This window comes from Taurulus bubalis, assembly GCF_910589615.1.
Source record: "Taurulus bubalis genome assembly, chromosome: 16".
NCBI classification, from domain to species: Eukaryota; Metazoa; Chordata; class Actinopteri; order Perciformes; family Cottidae; genus Taurulus; species Taurulus bubalis.
Genome location: NC_136604.1, coordinates 19,597,817 through 19,619,294, shown reverse-complemented (window position 1 = coordinate 19,619,294; position 21,478 = coordinate 19,597,817). Strand labels below are relative to the sequence as shown.

The following is a 21,478-nucleotide window of genomic DNA, read 5'->3' as shown; positions in this document are numbered from 1 at the left end:
TGCATTCCACCCCTGAACCTGTCTGATTTCATCTTTCCGCTCGTTAACGTTATCCCGCCTCTGTCTCGTCAGGTGTCCATCCGACTGGACGGCGAGAACAAAGGGGTGGAGTACAATGCTGTCGGCTTGACCAAAGACGCCGTCAGAGCCGTGTTCAAGAACCAAGAAGTTGACAACCTTTTTGACCGCAACTGGCACAAGATTGCCCTCAGCGTGGAGGCCAAGTCCGTGTCTCTGTACTTGGACTGCAAGCACATCCAGACTCTGCCCATCGGAGACAGGGAGGACATTGATATCCAGGGCAAGACCGTGATTGGGAAGAGACTGTATGACAGTGTGCCAATTGATGTGAGTCTTTGTGTGCTTGTTGACTACATTCCTGTCGGGAAATGAAGCATCACGAGAGGCCGGAATAGATTAAAAAATGTCCCAATATCCTCCACGTTGATATGTTCATCAATTGTCTGTCTCGTTTCCGCGCAGTTCGACCTCCAGAGGATGATGGTGTACTGCGATTCCAAGCATGCAGAGCTGGAGACCTGCTGTGATCTACCCAATGGACCTGTGAGTATTTATTGTGTCTACAAGTACAGGTTTAACAAAGGGAGCTGCCTTGGCTTTTTGCCACGCTAGTTTCCAATTTCAAGCACTTAGATTTTTTAGCTTGAATACAAACAGACAGGTTGACAGGAATTTTCTGTTTCTGGCTTCTTCTTTTTTTGACCTTCTGCCGCTGACACACAACCAGCTCAACTCACTTTGTACAGCAGCGACATACTACTACTGCTTTCAGGCTTTATGCTAAGCTAAGCTAATGACTACAGTAAAATAAGCCTCATACTAAACCAATCACCCAAGAGAATACAGCATACTTTCCCCATAGACTTAAACTAGGAAAGAGACGTGTATAAATCAGCAGATCTTTTTTTTTTTGGTAAATTAACGTCCCAGTAATAACATTGAAATAGTCCTTATTCAAAGCATTAGGTCCTAAATGTTGTAAAATGCATTAATAGCTAAATCCAGAGTCATTTTTTCTTCTACGTTCATTTGAATGAGCAAAAGATCGAAGCATCTAACTTTTGGCAAGAAACTATTTTAACTTTAAAAAGCAATCAGCTCCTCAGATACACTGACGACTTCCAAAAAGGCCTCTTCGAGTTTAGTGTCATCACCTGAAAGCAATTTTTTGGTGGTCCAATGCTCACCAAATAGTCCTGGCTCCACTATTGCTTCATCTTTTCTGGTTTGAATATTACGTTTATCATACATTTATTAATTTCAGTGCCCCAAGAAAGTTGCTACGGAGGCCCCACCTGTGCAAATCCCCACTCCAACACCTACTACTGTGGAGCAACAAAGAGGCCCTCAAGTGAACTGCTCCTCCTGCCCTCCTGGAGATAAGGTAAAGCCACCTGAGTCTACCAGACTTAATCCCTGTCCATTATTTCCACAGATGAGTGCGAATCCTTTCTTAAATGGCTTTCGAAAGACTTCTGTGTTTTCATTTTTCACAGGGAGCGATTGGTGCGCCTGGTGTTGCAGGCCCTAAGGGTGAAAAGGTCATCTACAATTGCTTTTAAGTACTAGTTTGTGTGTTTGTTACAGCTTTCACTCCAGAGTATGTTTGCTCATTTTGTGAACTCACGTTTTTTTAGGGTGACACTGGCCTTAAGGGCGCCGCCGGAGCTGCGGGGATCAGAGGAGAGAAAGGAGAAACTGTATGAAAACTTAAAGTGTGCACATTTACAAGCATTTTCTCCTTTTAATGGAGAGATAATTGCTAGTTGATTGATTTTCAGAACATCACGTTCAATGTCGTTATGAGTTTCTGTAGACATACCGTGATACAAATGTAATTAGTTTCACGTTGCATGCCTTTCAGCTGTTATCTCATCTGCTTTTCTTCCCGCCTCGAGAATAATTGATCCTTATCGATGAATTATTTGCAGGGCAAAGTAATCTCTGTCAAAGGTGACAGAGGTGCGAAGGTAAGTACACCTGCTCTTCCTGACGCCGCATGCTCGTCTCCGTGCATATTTTATATGCATGTACATCTTAAGACACGACTTTCTAATTGCTCCCTTTCTTTTTTCCTTTGGTATTTTATTACTTTACCTCTTTTTTTTGGTCAGGGAGTGGGTAGGAAAATGCACAAGCAGCTGTGATTGTCAGAATTAGAGGACAGGTTACCACAGAGAATGTGTCGAAGAGAGGCCAGGCCTACGCAGATGCCCACCAAGTCTGTTCAAATCACAGCCTCTGTGCTGCCTGCTGCTGCCAGCTGGGAGTCTCACAGTGTAATTTATTCCTTGAGACAAAATCCTGGGCATGCATCATTCAAGCTGTCCAGAGAGGGACACTTAAAACGGCCCCAAGAGGTCTGGAAGCCGAGAGGCGGTCCTCTCACTTGTGTTATCTACTTTGGTTGTGATAAAAATGCAGGTGTATGCGCAGTGTTTAAAGCTGTGTTATTTTAACGTCAGGCCGACAGCAGAACAAATTTCGCGATAAATTGATTTCCATCTTGCTGTTCTTGCGGCTGGAAACCTTTCCGGTTTGATAAAACTGCATTAAATCAAATCTTTAATGCAGCGAATCCCTGTTGCTTTCCCATTTCTTACTATCTGCATGAGCATCTGTCTTCACTTCCTCCCAGAGAAGGCTGCAATTTGTTGTTGCAAACTTTTCTTCTTTTTTTTTTTAAAGCCGATGCGAAAAACATGACGCAAGCCGACTCCAGGCGGTGGTTAAAAGCGTCTATGTCGGTCATCGAGTCGCATAGGGTGAAAGTGGATTCATGCGGCTTTGATTGCTTCTAATTGCATCTTTAGCCGACAATAACGGGCAATTCCCAGAGTAGCAGTGATGTCGCGGATAATGTCTTCTTCGTTCTAGGGCGCAGCGGAGCGGGGGTGGGGGAGGCCTTTCTCCTAATCTCTGCGATGAATGAAATGACGTGCGTTAAAAATGATATAAGCTCCTAGAATAATTAAAGGGGCGACCTGCTGTGGCTCATAAAGTGGTTTATGAAGCAGAGGGAAGTCTTGCGGTGGGCAGGACCTTCGTGGTACTGTGTAATTTAACTGCTATTACTTTTCACTCGGTCCAGTTTTCGAACCCCAAGGGATTCCTTGGCATATAGTTTATGACATCAGTGTTCAACCCAAAAGTGGAACACTGGGAAGCTCTTTGAGTCTTTGGTTGGACGTGTGACTAGACCATTGTGGGTCTCGGTGAAGGCGATAACAGCTGTTGGCACATTCCGGCTCCCAAACGTTTCTATGTGTTTTTGTGTATCTTGTCGTGTGTAACTCTTTGTGTTGTGTGTGATATTAACGCCTGTTTTTTGTCCAAATGTATGTATTACTGTTCAAATAATCAAATCCATTAATTCCTCCTACATTAACCCTCCGACCATCGTGCACTAAACCACGCTCTGTGATGCTACCAGGTTGATGTTCTGACAGCACGTCATCGGTCATCGTCTCCTGTGTTGCCGGCCATCCTGCATGCTTATATATGATGGAGCAGTCAAAGTAAATACATGCCTTCTGTTCACAGGGCGATACAGGCAGGATAGGGTTGACAGGTGCTCCTGCACAAAAAGGAGAGAAGGTGTGGCCCTCGCGAACCCGAACATGTGGCGGATTTCTTTAATATGTCGAATCTAAAGAGTCCACATGCTCTTCTGGTGTTCATTCTGTGTTTCCCATCATCTGACAGGGACTGGGTGGTGTGCCAGGCATCGATGGCTTATCTGGAGACAAAGGAGACAAAGTAAGTCGTGAATGGTTTGATATATCAGTCAGGGTTTGCAAAACTTGTGCTAATATGTGTGTTTTCATCTTCTGTATATAGGGTGCAGCAGGACTGGCTGGTGGTTCTGGGCTGCCTGGTCTAGCTGGACAAAAGGTGTGTGAATATGGTCTTCCCATTTTTTTAAATGAAATCACCAGCCATTGCACGTACATTTTACTCATTGTGATGTTTATGCGGGGCAAACAAATAAATAAAAGGGCATCTTTAGTCATTCCGTTATTGGCACTGATCTCAGAGACGCACTTGTTCTGTTTAATGGCCGTACATTCATTTTTCTGGACAATTACCCCTCAGCCCGTTATCGATTTCTTGTGTAAAAGGGGGCAGTTTGGTTGACTTTCCCTTGGATGAAGCAGCAGCTGGGGAAAGAGCCAAAAGGGGGAGGAAGCAGGGTGTTGGCTCAGGATCAGCCAATGGACTGTGACAGGCTGCTCGGCCCGGGACTGGAGGGAATGATGAACACAGGGAATACTCAATTAGTTAAATGCTACCATCAACTTTAAATCAACTTTTCATATATATATATATATATATATATATATATATATATATATATATATATATATATATATATGGCTCATGGAGGCTACTGTATGATTCAATGATTTTGCTGCGACAGCATGTGCTCAAGCATTAAGTCTCTGGTGAGCCCGTCCGCTAGCTACCTAGCATAAACGCCGGATGTCAGCGATGCTAGCTAGTCAAACATCAAGTTAGCATCTGACATTCTTCTCAGGAGTTCGTAAAGCCCAAACATTAAAGTGAATATTAGACATAAATTCATCATTCGGACGACGCCGAATCCATGCTAACGTTTGATCCTTAAGATAGCAATTGCTACCCTGTTAGCCGTAACAACTGTCATTTGGTAACATATGCCAGCACGTCGTTTGAAGTTTGAAGCTCCCACATTTTTTTCAAAGAATAATAATAGTGCTAATAAATCTCTTAGGTTAAGCAGTGTTGACAAAGTATTTTTGCCGGCAGGCGTTTAGCCTAAAGTTGGAAGACAGCTGACATCCACACAACTCATTACAGCATAATAGGCCCATTTAACGGCAGCACGGTAATATTATTGGTGGCTCAGTTATATTCAAGTTTCCCAGTGAGCTATTACGGTGTGACAGTGAGCCATCGTTCATTTTATTATTTACACCTGTGCTTTTTCTCTGACATTTCAAAATGTCCCTCTTCAAGAAGACCTATTGAATACATTATTCATATCGCATTAGTTATCTGATGAGAACTGTGAAGAGGCCAAATTACACAGAAATAGCATCTTTGTTTCCCCTGAAGTCAAACGCTCTCAAATTCGAGCTGACAATATAATGATTAATTGAATAGTGTATGTCAAGGATGATAGACCTGATTAAGAAGGAGACAGACGTTTTCAGTACTAGGCGGTCTGTCTTTACAGCTTCAAACAGGTTCCACCGAAAGTTAAAGCTTCAAATGTCAGCCAAGCCAATAGGTATTTGTGTATTATATAGATAGCAAAAACATTCTAGGAGAATACTTCTAGAATACTTCTTAAACAGTAGAGTTCGAAAAGAAAGATACCTTACAAATAGATATCTGAAGACACATTGCTTTCTTTCTTTATATGAGAAAAGAAAGGTCAAAGGTCAAGGTTCATCCATGGGGAGTTGTGCCATTGACAACTGCTGTTTCTGTTGTGGGGCGGGAGGGCGAGGTTCAGGTTTCTAGTTGGTCAGTTACATTGTTTACATTGATTCACCTCTGACTCAGCAGTTTCCCCCCCAGTTGGCCTAAAGTATGTCATGGCAACACTATTAAAAAGAGTGCCAAGTCTAAAGAAAACTCCCACTAATAAAATGTTGCTCAATCTCTATTAGGGAATTCAAGGGGATGAAGGAATTTCTGGCTCCCCAGGTCCGAAAGGTGTCTCTGTGAGTATGATCTGAATGCACTTCACCGAGTGATCGGTTACGATCTGACATTGATAGATGATCAAACATTTCTTTTAATGAATTATATTATAATGTTGCTGCGTTTTGCTGTAGGGCGAATCAGGTGGGAAAGGTGAAAAAGGAACTTCGGGAGACAGGGTAAGTCATAGCGCCCGTTCATTAATATAAATAAATCAAATTTGACTTGTGTAATATAAACCGATCACATATACCGCAGCAGATAGGGGTTCAGCATCTTGCCCAAATGCACTTGAACAAGAGGGACGAGTTAAGGTCACAACTTTATTTTCCCCGTCCATGTTTTCCCAGCATGTCCCGCGATTTAAACCATGCATGTTAGATTGAACATGCTCAATCTGCACCAATTCACAGGCTTTCAGACCACAGATTTAACTTCTGAGCGAGGCAATTCTTCTCAGGAGGAACAGAGAACTGAGGGGCGTGATCGTGCAAACAGATGTGGCTTCCTTGATTCACTCTCCACACTTCCTGTCTGGGATCCTGTGGGGGCGTTTGGCTGTAATGCGGCTCATTCAGGCCTTCTGAAGCTCTGTTGACGTCTGAAGTTTCGTCCGAGCTGCTAACACCTCCCGTCTCTCGCCATCGCAATGATGTTAGGATGCAGATCGGATCTCTAATAAATCAGTGAAAGGTTCTTTCCCGGCGCCACAGCATCACAGTGGTCTCCAACTGAAGTCGAGATGTTTTTGTGATCATGATTTCAGTGATTCTAGACCACAAGTAGCAGATCAAGTAGAAGGATATGAGAAACAGTTGAATTACTTTTGTATCATGCTGTGCTGTCAACTTGAATTTAAAATGTAAACATTTTTAACAAGGGGCCTGCATAAAGCACTGAACATGGAATAATTACACTGATTACTTTGCCATATGGCATGAGGATGTGCAGCAGGTTCTGTGCATACCGAAGCTCCATTCAATCATGCTGATGCCAGGTTTAGAGCTGTCTGTCAGCCAGCCAGTCCGTCAGTAAGCAATTTCCTGTATAGGTGAAAACTGGAAAAGTACTTGTCTCAGTAAAGCGATGAGGGGAATCGATGGTTTAGAGGAGGCATCTGGGGTTGAAGTCAGGGCAATGTTTTCTGACTGAAAACTCAGCACACAGCGCTGTTTAAGGATCTGCTAGCATCTTCAGTTTGGTTATGCCGGCCCCATCGGTCCACCGCTTTGTTCCAGATATAAATATTTTAACTGAATGGATTGCCATGGATGTTGGTACAGCTGGAATGGTGCCCTTTGCAGTGGTGATCTGCTGACTTGCAACACCAGGAGGTCAAGGTTTTCACATATCCACTGGAATGGCGTCAACCCTCGTGTCTGAGAAGTGAATCCTCTTCTGGACAAATTGAAGAAGTCAAATTGTATAGAAGTCTATGAGAAAATGACTCCACTTCTCACTTGATTTGTCCCTTCAGTAAACATTGTAAACAGTATGGTCTCAATCTTTAGTTTCAAGTCTTACGATCGTCCCATTTAGAGTCAAATAGACCATAAAGCAGGGTGTGCTTTAGGGCGGGGCTACCTTGTGATTGACAGGTTGTTGTCTGAGTAGGTGTTACTGTGCGTGTTCATCTTACAGCGTTTCAGAGTGTGTTTTCAGTTCGTAGAAGTTATTTTATAGCTGTTTTGGTGGCCTATACGTGTTTTTTTGTAAACAAAATGTCACATAAATTACTTTCTGAGTCGACTGTTTTCCACAAAAAACTTAACGGGCATTGAGTGTTTAGATGAGCAAATATTTAATGTATGCGATTATAGACACTTTAAGACACTTGTTTAATATCAATGCAGTACATACAACTGGCATTTACTTATAATATTTAACCAGAACTATTTCTTAATTCTCATATTGTCTTCAACAGTTATCAATACTTTCTAAATGTTTTCCTCGACTCTTCCATTTTAGGGTCAGGCAGGTTTTGATGGATTACCTGGCAAACCCGGTGTTCATGGCAAAGATGTAAGTTATTATCCTCTATTTAAGATCCCGCAGTCACAAACAGACCACAGATATTAATCTGCGGCATATTTGGTGAGTCACCTCATGCATTAATGAAGCTTTTGTCTAAAATTGATCAGGGTTTGAGAGGACTGGCCGGGACACCCGGGCCCAGCGGAATTAAAGGCATCAAGGTACGTTCCCCCAAATGAGCCGTATGCACACTTGATTAGAAACAATTCAAGGGAGATATTATCATAAGCATAATGACATCAAGCTGCACTGATGTAAATCATCTCAAAGCGGGTTCATCAGTCTGTTCTCTCCAGACATTCCTCAGTCTCCTCGTTGCCCACTGGTTTGTCTGAGAATATGAAATGCAGAATTCATTTGTCTGTAATTACTGACTGTGATGAATCTTCCAGTCGTGCACACTCTGATACCACACCCATATGCACGCACACGGATGCACACACACACACACCGACACACACACACACACGCAGCAAATTCCCATGGCTCTTTTACCCACAAGTTTCACTTTCCTTCAGGCCGACAATAAGTACACACGTGTCATCTCATAAATTATGGCTGCTGCCGTATCATTACCATATTGCCAGAGGTGCTTTTTTCCCCCTGCAAGTCTCTTGATTCTAATGACGGGGGTTTTCATCTTTGTTGTGTGAACTACGTCACAGGGGGAGAGAGGCCTTGCCGGATTACCTGGGGATGTGGTGAGTACCAAAAATAGACGATAGGGGAAAAGAATTACAGGCTGGAGAACATAACGGAGTGATGGAGTTAGAAAGAGGAAACGGCACATGATTATTAAGGCTAACAAGGTCATCATGGATGAGATGAACCTGCTGACCTTGTCTTTTAAGTGTAAGCACACATCTAGAGGGAGCTGCCGGCCAACAGACGTTAAACAACTAATCACTTTTAGCCTCTTCTAAGTTGATTGACAGGCAGCTGTTTTGAAATTGGAAATATGAAAGAAATGTGCTGGTCCTAGCTTATTAAATAGGATGCCTTTCTTGGATGTATAATAATACAAATAATTACTTTTTGACTTTTGGTCGGATAAAACAACCAATTTGAATACTACGATGGGCCATTTTTATTTAGTTTTTTTTTACCAGCGTGTGCGATAAGTGGCTTGCCAGTTATACTGTTCATTCACAATGATTAGTCCATGGTAGCACAATCAAATCTGTCAATGATTTTACTTCTTAATTAAAAAAGAACACACATTGATTATTTGTCCGTCTTATCTTTTAATTTCAGTTTCAAAAAGATGGCTTACGGGGTGAAAAGGTGAGTTATTGTTCAAAAACGAAACATGTATCATGTTAATTAACAGGAATGTAAAGATTCAAAGATGACCACAAAACCACCAACTTCACAAATGAACACACTCCCATTGTGCACCACGTTGTAAAGGAGTTGTTATCTGAAAAGGTTCAACCATAACCTGGAATCTTAAAGAGGAATATCATTTATATTGTGTAACATGTGTCATGTGTTTGACCTGTTTCAGGGAGATGCTGGACCTCCTGGGCCTTCGGGGGCCGAGGGCCCCCAGGGGCCTCAAGTAAGGATCATGATTTATTACTTCCTTTTTCCTGCTGTTTAGGGTTTGCTATGTTGTTGTGGTGGAAAAGCCACCTGTTCAGATGCCGTGTTGTATGAATTGTATCCGATCATTTCATTTTCCAGGGTCCTCCGGGTCAGCAGGGTCTACCTGGGGAACCGGGAGAGTTCGGCCAGAGGGTGAGAATCTTATTTTGATTGAAGATTATCTAAATATTTCTTCATCATTTCAGCACTATATTGTACCTGGAGACGCTCAGCAAAGAGCATAGTTCTGGCTTCAGAGTGTGTTCATCTCTTTATTGCTCAGTAACACTGTTCTGGAGGTGGAGTGAATCTCATTGGTTGAGTTATATCACAGGGCTAAAGGCGTGCCATCACAATCCATCCTTCTTTCTTTTTACTTATGCACCTCACATTCACGATTTAAGCAAATTGCAGCAAATCTGAACTTTGACGGAACAATTAACTTGAACCACGAACTTTGCAAGAAGACTCCATCGGGGACTTTCCTTGACGCGACTCCGTCTGCATACAAATCAGACGGCAGGTCATCACACCCACCGTGGCTCGCTTCCATATTCTTGTGAAGCAGACAGAGTCTGTCTCGAAACCTGACAGGATGATCTGCCAAGGAGGCTCAGTTCCTCACAAGAAAGTTCCCTCCCCTAAATTTAAAGTAGCTTCCTCCTCTTTTTTCTCCTGCCTTTTTTTCATGGAAGGCCAAATAGGGCATTATCACATGATTATGATGTAAAATAAGTTATTTCATTATTTTATGATCATAATAAAGGCTCATGCAACCTTGTCTCCTAAATGTACAACTATGCAAGACTAAATAATTGAAATTCCAAGACAACATACATTTTTAAAGGAGCATGATGCATCTGTCATATGTATATATATATTTATATATAATAACATTATTAAATAATGACTTAGTGTCTTAAAAAGTCAAAAAGCACAATATGCAATGTGTCTTTTATTCACATGTAATCGTATCCTCGATCTTACAATAACCTTAAAGGTGTGAAGGATTTGGTGCCATCTGGTGGTGAGGTTGCAAATTGCAAAAAACTGAAACTTCTCTTGTGTGCCAAGCATGTATCAAACTAAGGTGGAGAACGTCGAAAATGTGTTTAAAAAACACCACAAAAAAAAGTGCTTTTCCAGGGGATTATACACGAAGGAAAACATACTTATTAATATTTTATTCCATTTCTACCGATGGAACCTCCTAAATGCTGCACACAAAGGGCCTTTGTTGCCTGAACTGAACCACAACCAGGACTCAGGGTGCGAGCACATGTCTCCCATTAAAATATAATTAACAAGCATCTAGTATACACGTGTAATTCAACGGAGACGGGTTTCCATCACAAGGGAATTTCTTTGTAATCTTGAGAAAATAGAAGTTTCTTGTCACAATGGCTGTTTTTGTGATCACAAGAAACCACACCTTATGATATTTAACGAAACAATAATCCTATAATAAGGAGATAAACAAACAAAAAATGATGGAAATGTTATCATGCATTGCATCTTATAAAGATGATGTGCTTTTTCCCTGCTTTAGTCCACTGAGTTTGGACTAAAACTAGATTACTTTGCCTCCAGAGAAGCTCTTGTCTCTCTAATCTACAGTAATTGGAAGTTTACACTGTGCTCCCAGAACTGTATTTATCATATTCCAATGGGATTATTTGAAAAAGAAACAAAACTGATATTTACTTCCTCGTGTTAATGAGAGCCGTTACTGTAGCTGTTATCAGTGCTTGTAGAATTATCCACAAAAAGTGTCCCTTGTCTCTCATATTCATTTTACGCCGTCTCTCCGTCCACGTTGGTCCAATCACACGGCCGGGTGTAATTAAAACAGGCACAGTGGTTCTCCATGATTTGCTCTTCCAAAACATTAACACAGATAGTGACCTCCATTCCCCCGTCTCCACCGGGGGCAATTCACTTCTCATTAGCAATATGTTGGGATCCACAGTCACAGAAGCAAACCTCCCCTGGACCTGAATGAAAGACATTTTCTATATCATTGGAGGTCTCGCTGAAGCATTTCTTTTTTACAGCCCCATGGGATGCTAAAAAACAGAAAGAAAAACTACATATGGTGAGGAGCTTGACCGGTTTTCTTCAGGTTCACGGTTGTTATACCTCATCTGAAGAGGCACCGGGACAGAGTGTGAGTGTGGGTGAAGGTAGGCCGGGAGCTGTGATAATAGGGTGCTCTCCACTGCTGCAGCACTGATAGAGTTGGCTGTATGGTTGAGTTGGTGTAGATTGAGCCACTCTCACCGCCATTGCTGCAAAGCTCTCATCAGTCGTGTGTGTCACCGCTACTGAGGCCTCTGTAACCTCTCCTCCATCCCGATACGACGGCCGAGGGCAGCCTGAGCTGGAATGTGAATGTGATGGACAGCACAAAGAAACAGTATGAAGATAAACATTATTCCAGAGCAGGTGCCAGGATTTTACTGTGAACATTTATTGTGGAAATGTGACAGGAATGCAAGGAGAAAACCTCCACAGACAGAATGTGTTCATATAGCTATGCTACTGTCCATTTTAACTACATTGTTTAAATAATTAGAAATACATAGTTGGTGCTAAATTTGTAGTTCATAAGGATTAAGTGCTCAGTAGTCTGTCTACTAATATCAAACATACATATTTTCACCAATTTGAAGACGCATGTGCAGCATTTGCAACACAACGGAAACTGTTTCCAGGGGACGCTAAAAAGTGACGCACGCGTCTGAAACTCAAGATACGGCTATTTAAATAGATTTTAATTTCCAGCTTTTAAACTAAAGGCTAACGATGGATTAACAGCAGCTATCTACACTTCTCTCTGAACCACGATGAGCAAAACCGAGTAACTACACTTAACGCTAAAGAGTGTGTCACACTCTTTAGTGTCCCCCGGAAACGGGTTGGAGAGCGTTTCTGTGTTTGCAGCGTTTTTTCTAAATGCTGAGCATGCGTTGGCAGATTGGTGAAGATGTTTTGTAGATTTGCTTGTGTTTTTTTGTTTGTTTTTTTTGTTTGTGTTTTCTTAATTTGCAGTGCGTTGAGTGCTGCAGTATTAAATAAAATTTAAAAAAAAACACAAATTGATTAAAGCAGTCTAATACTGAGAAGAAAGTTCCTGCTAGCTACTCGTTAAGTTAGCTCAATCAGGCGTTGTGCGACTTTTTTCTCCTTCATTATGACTTAAATGAATGAATTTAACCGCTACCTCACTTAGTTATGTGGAATAACTTCATTCATTTGAATATTTGTGTTAATTGCAGTCAACATCATGATAAAATGATAATGTAACGCTGCTATCTGTATCTTGTGGCAGAATGTACATGTTTTTAATGCATTTAAATGAATGGAAATATGTTAGTTTAGTATTCATTCCTTATTCAAATATAGTTATTGTGTTTTGACTTTGTTGAGCAGAACTGCTCGTCAGCTAAACAGGTCTCTATGTAACATGACCATGTATGTTCTGTCTTAGCTTTGAGGTCTACATGTTGTTTCAAAGCTCTCGTCCCTCCAGACTCTGTTGGAGGCTGGATTTAGTCGAGTAATGTTGGGTTTTAAAAATACAGCAATTGGCCAAAGACAATGAAACTATGGGAGGGTTTAAAAATGTTATGTTTTTTAAATCCCTTTCATTGCTAAAACACCCAAAGTGGAAACAATGAAAAGCACATTGGTCGTGACCCCAGCGACCTCAGCCGCATTGGCCCTGGAAACAGCTCATGTTGTGCAATGCATGTCTTTTAATTCAGTTTTTAATTGAATTTAAATGTTGTCTTTCAGGGGAAAAAAGGAGAAAGTGGATTGCCTGGATTGGATGGTCTTCCTGGATCCCCTGTAAGAACAACTTCAGTTTCATCACTGGCAAAATGTATTACGTGTATATATGTATGTAAGACCTCCTCAGAGTAAATTGAGGAGATTTAATTTGGCATTTAAATTGTGTAGGCGGCTTAATATTTGACGTGAGCCACAAAGCACAGAACTGCAGCTCTTCCGAAGGCGTCTTCGCTGTTTGTTTTGACAGCCGGAAGAAAAACAAACTAGATTCAAGCCAAGGTTTTACGTCAATTACTTCAACAAACTTCTCCCTATAGCGGAATAGAAATACAGTACACCTGTCGTCCAGTGGTACTCAAGGATGAATGAGCTGCAACTAGTGCTGCAATACCCCCCTCTGGTGGCTGCTCACTGGTACTGATGCACACTGTTTCTTTTGTACATATGGATCCAATTCATTGGGGAAATCTGAATATTTGTTTTGAATATACTTGGCAAGAAAACACTGAAAATATATTGTTTGACAAAAGTATAGACACCTTCAAAAACATGCATTAATTTAGTATATTTATGAGATCCTCATCAAACGATATACATTTTCACTGATATTTTATTTTATTTTGCAGGGTCCTCTGGGTCCATCTGGGCCTCCAGGAAACCAAGGACACACTGGACCTCCTGTAAGTCACCAGACACACAATCATTCTGAAAAAGAATAATTTGCTTTGGGCAATAAATTAATGAATCTGGTATTTCTTCATGAAGGGTCTACCTGGTGAAATTGGATTTTCAGGCAAACACGGAGAGGCTGGAAAGGCTGTGAGTCGGCCTTTTTTTATTCCCCAAATAAAGCCGCATGTCGTTGACGATAGCTTCAGCTCACGTCACTAAATGTCAACCTTTCGTCTGTTGATCTTCAAAAGGGTCTTCCCGGTAAAGACGGTCTGGACGGCCTTCCTGGAAACGACGGCACTTTGGTCAGTGTGACATTAAGAATAATCTTTCTTTACTTTCTTTCTTTTTGCAGTGACGGTTTAAAGCTGTGCCAAAAAAAACTCTTGCGTGAACAATGGCTCAAATGCTATTTGTAATGTGAATATAGTCTTTTTAGAGAGATAAACCACAGAATTATCACCCAAATATGCAGCTCTGGAAGCTCTACGGAGCTTATTGGTAACTTTTAGCTCATTGCTTTGTTTTAACGGTCTGCGACTGTACTGTCACACTTTAAAAAGTTGATTCCAGCTGCAACTGGGAGCCATTTTCAGTGAAAAAGATCTGAGCTGTATGCTAAAAAACAGCAGACGACAAAGTTTAAGTGACACAAAAACAAAGATAAAAGGAAAATGAGACAAGACTATGAATGGATGCCAATGTTGCTTTGTGTGTCTCCTAGATGCATAAAAACATGTTCGCCATGTCAACTTTTCGGGGCCAGAATATAGATAGATAGATAGATAGATAGATAGATAGATAGATACTTTATTAATCCCCAAGGGGAAATTTGTTGTCATCAGTAGCGCCTTACAACTTGAAGATACAAACACACAAGATAAAAGCTAAAATATATAAAGAAGCAACAAGGATGAAAGATATATACAAAATACAATAAAATACAAATAAAATAAAATATAAATATATATATATATATATATTTAAATATACACAATAAAATAAAATAGAATACAATACAACTAACTGAAATGAAATATATTTATTTTTACAGCCGCAGAGTGTATTCATTAATTAAGCAAATTAGATAAACAATAGATAGTGCAAAATGCAAAGTATGTATGTGAAGTGTAGTAAGCATAATATGTCCAATGTGTGTCATTCAAGTAAAGATGCATTCTGCTTCATGTTCAGTCTCTGTGAGCGCTGCAAGGTTCTTGACTGCGAGGCGCATGACTTCAAAGTCTCTCAGCTACAATTCATGAGGGGCGAATATGCCAAATAGCTGCATTAGCTTTTACAGTTTGCTCGGTATTTGAGCAGCAAGTATACTTAGACATAGAGTGCAGAATGCTGAAGCAACTAAATGCATCAGCAAAGGCAATGTTGCTGGAAAATTTCAACTAAGTGTGTTTCCAGCCCTCTGAATCGCCGTCTACATGTGTTTTCATGGATGAATCAAGTCAGACAAAAGGGCTTTTCCCTCTGATTGTCAGGCTACACAACAACTAGCATAGAATCAAACAATGAAAACACAGCTTGTGGGATATTTAATTGACACAATGAAATGTATACAGTGGCTGAACTGGGTTGCGGTGGCTCCGCCTTCACTGCACACGGCAACGCTGGCGGCAAATACGGGATTTCTTTTGAGCTGCAACATTTTGACATCTAAATGTAAATCTTGTGTCTCTGAAGGGACCCAGAGGAGAGCGCGGAGCAGATGGGTTCCCAGGGAAGCCCGGAGCTAAGGTACCACCGTGACGTCATTACAAACCCAGAAACACTCGGGACGTGATGCTTATGATATATACGGCATGTGTGTTTTCCATAATCTGACATTGTCTTCTCCCCAGGGTGACGACGGGCCTCCCGGACCAAGAGGACCTCCAGGGGATAGAGTGAGCTCACTCGCTTATTTTTTCATCTTTTTATATATTTTGTAATGCTACCTAGTTCATCATGTCACACGTATATGTTCTGTTGTGCAGGGCGAGCCTGGTTCCTCTGGTCAAACAGGTGGTGACGGAGTACGAGGCGACAGGGGGGTTCCGGTACGTGTGACTTTGCTTTTATCTATTTGATCTTGGGTTGAAATTGTGTAACGTCTACATATTTACCACGTATACCTGTGCCTAATTTGGGCTGGGTCACACCTTCAGGTTCTGCTGGGTTTCCCCAAAAGCCGCTTTGAGACTCCCTGCTCTTGACTTCCTACTTCCAATTAATACAGTTCCCATATTCCTGCATTAAAGTGCAAATATGTTTTATTTATATATTTTGGGCGTCTCTTCCACAGGGAGAAAGAGGACAGGATGGACCACTTGGACCAAAAGGGGAAAAGGGAGACAAGGTAACGGAGGAACCAGCTTCACTTGATGTACAAGGAGGAGTTAATCTAGAATGTTGTTCATAAACGACAGACTGTTTTACGTCAGTTACAGTCGTCCCCTTCTGTCTCAGTAATGGTCACCCTGTATGTTAGCTATGATGAGGTCATCAGTAACCGTATTGTCTGTGGCCTCAGGGTGAAGTGGGAGTCAGGGGACTGCCTGGCATCCCGGGAAATGTAAGTACAAGTTCTGCTTTTGGCACATTATAAAACTGTGAAATCACGAGTGTGCAATGTTATAAAATACATCTGATTTTCTTTTTCTTCGCAGGTGGCCAATGTCATCCCCGAGCCCGGTGAACCTGTGAGTCGACTTATTTTATTACACAGACCAAACCTTCTTGTACGATTATTAGAGTTTCAGAGATGGATCATTTTTTGGTTTTAGTCGATAAAAAAGTAGGCATTTTGGTTCTGATTAAGAACCTAAAAGTTAACCTAATCTTCTGTTCTTTCTCTTATCTTTCCCTTTTTTCTTTTTCTTTTTTTACATTAAACTTGTAATTGGTTTGTTTGTTCCTACCTCTAGGGAATACCTGGAGAGAAAGGAGCGAAGGGCGAACAAGGGAACCCGGGAGAGATTGTGAGATTCTTCTTCTATTCTTTTTATTTTGCTGTCTTGTCTTCTTTCGCTTTAAAGGAGCAAAACTACTTCTTGCAATATGCAAAAGTGTCCACTAGATGTCAGTAGAGATCAGGTATGAGCTCCAACATGGACCCTTAACTGTGCTAATTAAATACAACTAGAAGAGACGCTGATGCACTGGCCTGATTCTCTATGCATTGCAGTTTATAGAAGTACAGAATATAAGCTCAGATAATATTTACTTAGATATATACATGCTTGTATCTATGTCCATTATCTCTGACTTTTTCAGGCATCGTATGAAGGTGATGGTGTTCAGTTACTAATTTTGTTTAGTCATTCTTCCTACATAGATGTCGTTATTATCTACAATCTTCATCATCATTAATGTCATATCGTCATTTTACGAGAAACGTGACGTAATAATTTTGGCAAGAAGTTGTAAAAGTGAAATCCTATGGGCATCTATTCTTCCACTAACTTCCCGTGCCTTCTCCTGAAGGGTCAGAGAGGGTTACCTGGTGAACAAGGCTTCAAGGGACCAGCTGGACTAGCGGTGAGATGCTCGTAGTCTTTCACCTCCTCAGTGTATTGCAGAGCGATGTGACGTGGAATGCGTCTAATTTGCCTTTTGTTTTATTCCAGGGTTCAAAAGGTGACGCTGGACTAACGGGAGAACCGGGACGTGTTGGACACCCAGTACGTCGTCTATTTATATATATATATACATATACATATATATATACACCTTTATCTCACCAAATGGGACGCTGTACTGCAGAGTTACAACTCTAACGGCTGCTGTGTGTTTCTCCCAAGGGTCCACCCGGCATAGCGGGTCCTCAAGGTGCCCGTGGGTTACCGGGGAATGTGGTAAGTCTAGTCTAAACTTCCTGAGATGAAGTTAAAGCGAAAGTCATCGAGGCCTCCTTGTTGTTTTCTGTGACTGTACAACGAGTGTGGAACCACCAGCTGTCTGTCTTCTAGGGCATCCCGGGGATCCTTGGGCCTCCCGGTCCCGTCGGACAGAGAGGAGACAAGGTCAGTCTTCTATTTCTAAAAAAAGCTGTCGGTATATCTGGTCGGAGGTTCTTTTGAAAGCATTCAGACGATGTTCCAAAGGGAGTTTGGCAATGCGGAGCGAAAATAAGTCTGCGGAGAGGAGAGAGTGACCTTGTATATGACCTTGTGTGTCCTCCATTAATGTTTCAGCAGAGAAGCCTTTGAATTCATTTGAATCCTGCAGCTACACAGCTGTGGACTTTCTACTGTCTCTCAAGGCCTTTTCACTTTCTTTGTTCTCTTTGTCTTTGTTTTCTTTACAAGTTCCTGATAAAAAAAGAATATCTGTGTTTTCTGTACAATGCTGTGATTATAATGAAGACTCCTTCAATCACAAGTATCACACTTAGAGGGATATTTGCCATGAAAGGTAGAAACTAATAGAACGCAATAAAGGTTCATGAGCCTCCTGCAGATGTACCTGTTTACCCCCGAGAGACAATAAAGTCCTTCACTTTGATGTAACATTTATTTTTAGGGCGAAGCGGGTAAACCAGGACAAGCGGGTCCCACGGGCTCGCCCGGAGATGGCGGTTTGACTGGACCCCCCGGACCACCGGGAAAGGGCAAAGATGGGCAAACTGTAAGACTTAAGTTATTTCTGTCACACTTTATTTATAACTTCTGTTTATACTTCAAATGTATTGTTTTTGCAGAATAATGGCTTTTTAGTTATGTGTAAGTAGTGTGCAGTTTGGGCATTTAAAGGGAAAGAAACAAATGAAGTATTAGGAAACATTAACAGAATTTTTGGTTGCATTATGTTTTTTATGAACTACAAACAATGATTGTAATTAAAGACCTAGATATGTAGATGTCGTTTCCAGTGGCTCCTCAACATCTGTCAGTCCAGTAAAGTCAGTTAAAATCCAGCTGCTCCTTTTTAATTTTCCTCTAAGTAGCTTTAAGGCCGAACAAAGAATCAACAATACATCAAATGCAAATATTCTAGATGCCATTTCCTGATATATTGTGTATCTTTTGCAAACATTTGCATCTCCACTAGCGTTAGAAATACATTTCCATGTCACACAAAGTGTGTAAGGCCTGGTCCTCCAGCAGGTCAGAGGTCAACCTCTCAGAAGTGGAGGCGGTATCGAAGTAGCGTTGATTATGCTTACAGTTTAAATCCCAGTGACTTTTTTTTTTTATCATAGAAATGCATGTCTGTGAGTTCAGGTTCAACAGAAACCTCATAAACGTCGATCCACACGCGTTCTGCTTGTGAGGCGTCTCCCGCCCGTAATGCACGTTGAACCGCAGCGACATGAGCCTCCGCGCGGCGGGAAGACCCGCCTGAGTCGGCGCATTCTGCAGCTCGACACGTTTCTTCATCGCTTCTTTTCAGACGTCATGTGGCCGTCCTGCTGACGAGGCGGCAGCGCACAGGGAAAACATTGTTAAGACATATCGCATTAAAGCAACGCAGGAGCACAGCAGAGTTGGCTCAAAGCAGCGCTGTTTTTGTTTTTATTTTTTATTTTTTACAGCTGCCAGGTGTGGCCCCGAGGCGTGCATGAAGAACTGCAACTTGTACACACTTTGAGCTCTGAGTTATGGATTCAAAGGAGGATGAAGTCCTGTCTTTGATTGGCAAGCATTTTTTTTTTATTGATGTCATTTGTGTGATTACAGGGGGATTCAGGGCCACAAGGAATTCAAGGACCCCCAGGACCAAAGGTAACTCTAGAGTTAGAGGTGTGTGTGTGTGTGTGTGTGTGTGTGTGTGTGTGTGTGTGTGTGTGTGTGTGTGAGAGAGAGAGAGAGAGAGAGAGAGAGAGCTTTGTAGGTTGCCTGAGGTTTGTGTGCATTTGTCTTTTCTTCTTTTTTTTCATGCACAGGTTCTCTTTTGTTGTGAAAAAGCGTTTTAATAAAACAAAACAAAAAATCTGCCGCGGATGATACAAACAATTCATTTCTGTTGAACGCAGCAAAAGCAATTTCTGTGTCCAATGCTCTGTGACCGCTGCTCTGATGATGACCTTTGCCTTGAAGACCAAGATGTCAGGTGGCTCAGGCTGAGGGAGGCCGCAGACGGACGTTTGCCGGATTTATGGTGTCAAGTCACTCACCCTCATCACCAACGCTGTTTCTCTTTTAACCGCCAAGATGTCAACTGCTTGAAAACATTTTTTTTTTTTTAGCACAGATTGAAAACAGGGTGGTATTTCTGGGATCAGAAGGCATTCACCAAGCGAGGCTCTTAGCCAAACATTACTGCTGACCTGACATTATCTGAGGGTGGTGAAGACAGTTATATATTTGTTTTCTTCTCAGGGCCAAACCGGGTCGCAGGGAGAACCGGGGTTACCCGGGGACCGGGGTCTCGCGGGAGAAGGCAAAGTGGGACAACAGGTACGAGCGTCGATGTCAACCAGCGTCACCTGATCTTCCTCTAGTGCATTCATTTACATATTTGGAAATGCTCAATGTTTCTTTTTTGTTTTTGTAGGGGCCTTCGGGAAATAATGGAGACCCTGGACCTTCGGTAAATATGTTCAATATATTCAGATTGAATGTTTTTGACATAAAAGGAGTTTCTCCAATATCTGTTCATGTGGGTTGCAGGGCATTAGGGGAGTACCAGGAGTCGCCGGCCCTCAGGGCCCACCAGGACATAATGTGAGTCTGACAGTAAACTAAAGAATGAATACATCATTATATACAGTTACATTACTATAATATTCACGCTTGTTTACATATTTGTATACGCAGCGCTTTACGGCTCCTTTGTCAAATGATTTTTTTGCCTTTTCACCAAATGCAGGGTTTACCAGGAAGGCCGGGAGACAAGGGATCACAGGGAGATCCTGTAAGTACACAAGTTGGCAGACAACAACCAATATTATCTGATGTGCTGGCTGGTGCTCAGATGTTCATTTTAACTACTATATTTAACTTTATGTCCAGTATGTCCTATACTCTATGAAGGAGAGAATAATCATGCGCTAATAACATACTTTCTCCATGTCACAGAAATTATATTTTTTAGGCAAAACTAAACTAAAAGATCATCATCGTCAGTTAGTGGATGCTTTGAATCCTTTTTGACTTGCATGATTAAATGCATTAGATAATACATACATATACTTTCAGATGTAGACCGTAATTATTGCTATTTTCATTAACATTCATTTGCATTTGTTCAGAATTTGTCATTATCAAAAGCTCAGTCCTTTAAGTCCTTCCTTCCTGCTGCTGTCAGGCTGCACAACCAGCTGAGCTCGCAGTAGACCACAAAATCACTTTGGTCACTTTAATCACTTCAACTGGTGCTATATAAATACATTTTTGAATACATTTTATTCTGTCTGTATATATAATATTGCTATTGTGGATTATTTACTCTTTTTATTATTGTTTTACTGTTTATTTATATTACTTATTTTTTTATTTTACTATGCGTTTGCTGCTGTAATCCTGCAATTTCCCCCACTGCTGGACTAATACAGGAATATCTTATCTTATCTTATCTTAAAACAATACTTTAAATAGGCTGTCTACATTTCCTGGTTTTACAATCTGTCCCAATTGAATCTGTAATTAAATGTCTCTGGATTTCCTCTCTTTATTCTCCGTCTCTCAGGGAAAGGCAGCCGACCTCTCTGACCTTAATCTGAAGGTAAGGAGCCTTTCCA

General features: G+C 41.4%; 1 protein-coding gene across 1 annotated transcript in view; it reads left to right on the top strand.

Moving 5' to 3' along the window:
- Positions 1-21,478, top strand: part of col22a1 (collagen, type XXII, alpha 1) — a gene marked incomplete at both ends in the record, with an annotated part of 44,310 nt that overhangs the window by 10,067 nt on the left and 12,765 nt on the right. Inside the window, 39 exons of the mRNA XM_079232239.1 lie at positions 73-348; positions 484-564; positions 1,286-1,405; positions 1,518-1,562; positions 1,659-1,721; positions 1,953-1,991; positions 3,565-3,618; positions 3,727-3,780; positions 3,862-3,915; positions 5,679-5,732; positions 5,847-5,891; positions 7,681-7,734; positions 7,854-7,907; positions 8,412-8,447; positions 9,001-9,030; positions 9,254-9,307; positions 9,433-9,486; positions 13,132-13,185; positions 13,755-13,808; positions 13,894-13,947; positions 14,052-14,105; positions 15,499-15,552; positions 15,657-15,701; positions 15,792-15,854; positions 16,100-16,153; positions 16,328-16,369; positions 16,464-16,496; positions 16,722-16,775; positions 17,281-17,334; positions 17,424-17,477; positions 17,598-17,651; positions 17,766-17,819; positions 18,319-18,423; positions 19,476-19,520; positions 20,118-20,195; positions 20,293-20,328; positions 20,409-20,462; positions 20,608-20,652; positions 21,427-21,462. Of these exons, the coding sequence (XP_079088365.1) occupies positions 73-348; positions 484-564; positions 1,286-1,405; positions 1,518-1,562; positions 1,659-1,721; positions 1,953-1,991; positions 3,565-3,618; positions 3,727-3,780; positions 3,862-3,915; positions 5,679-5,732; positions 5,847-5,891; positions 7,681-7,734; positions 7,854-7,907; positions 8,412-8,447; positions 9,001-9,030; positions 9,254-9,307; positions 9,433-9,486; positions 13,132-13,185; positions 13,755-13,808; positions 13,894-13,947; positions 14,052-14,105; positions 15,499-15,552; positions 15,657-15,701; positions 15,792-15,854; positions 16,100-16,153; positions 16,328-16,369; positions 16,464-16,496; positions 16,722-16,775; positions 17,281-17,334; positions 17,424-17,477; positions 17,598-17,651; positions 17,766-17,819; positions 18,319-18,423; positions 19,476-19,520; positions 20,118-20,195; positions 20,293-20,328; positions 20,409-20,462; positions 20,608-20,652; positions 21,427-21,462 (2,343 nt within the window). The remainder of the gene's footprint in view (positions 1-72; positions 349-483; positions 565-1,285; positions 1,406-1,517; positions 1,563-1,658; positions 1,722-1,952; positions 1,992-3,564; positions 3,619-3,726; positions 3,781-3,861; positions 3,916-5,678; positions 5,733-5,846; positions 5,892-7,680; positions 7,735-7,853; positions 7,908-8,411; positions 8,448-9,000; positions 9,031-9,253; positions 9,308-9,432; positions 9,487-13,131; positions 13,186-13,754; positions 13,809-13,893; positions 13,948-14,051; positions 14,106-15,498; positions 15,553-15,656; positions 15,702-15,791; positions 15,855-16,099; positions 16,154-16,327; positions 16,370-16,463; positions 16,497-16,721; positions 16,776-17,280; positions 17,335-17,423; positions 17,478-17,597; positions 17,652-17,765; positions 17,820-18,318; positions 18,424-19,475; positions 19,521-20,117; positions 20,196-20,292; positions 20,329-20,408; positions 20,463-20,607; positions 20,653-21,426; positions 21,463-21,478) is intronic.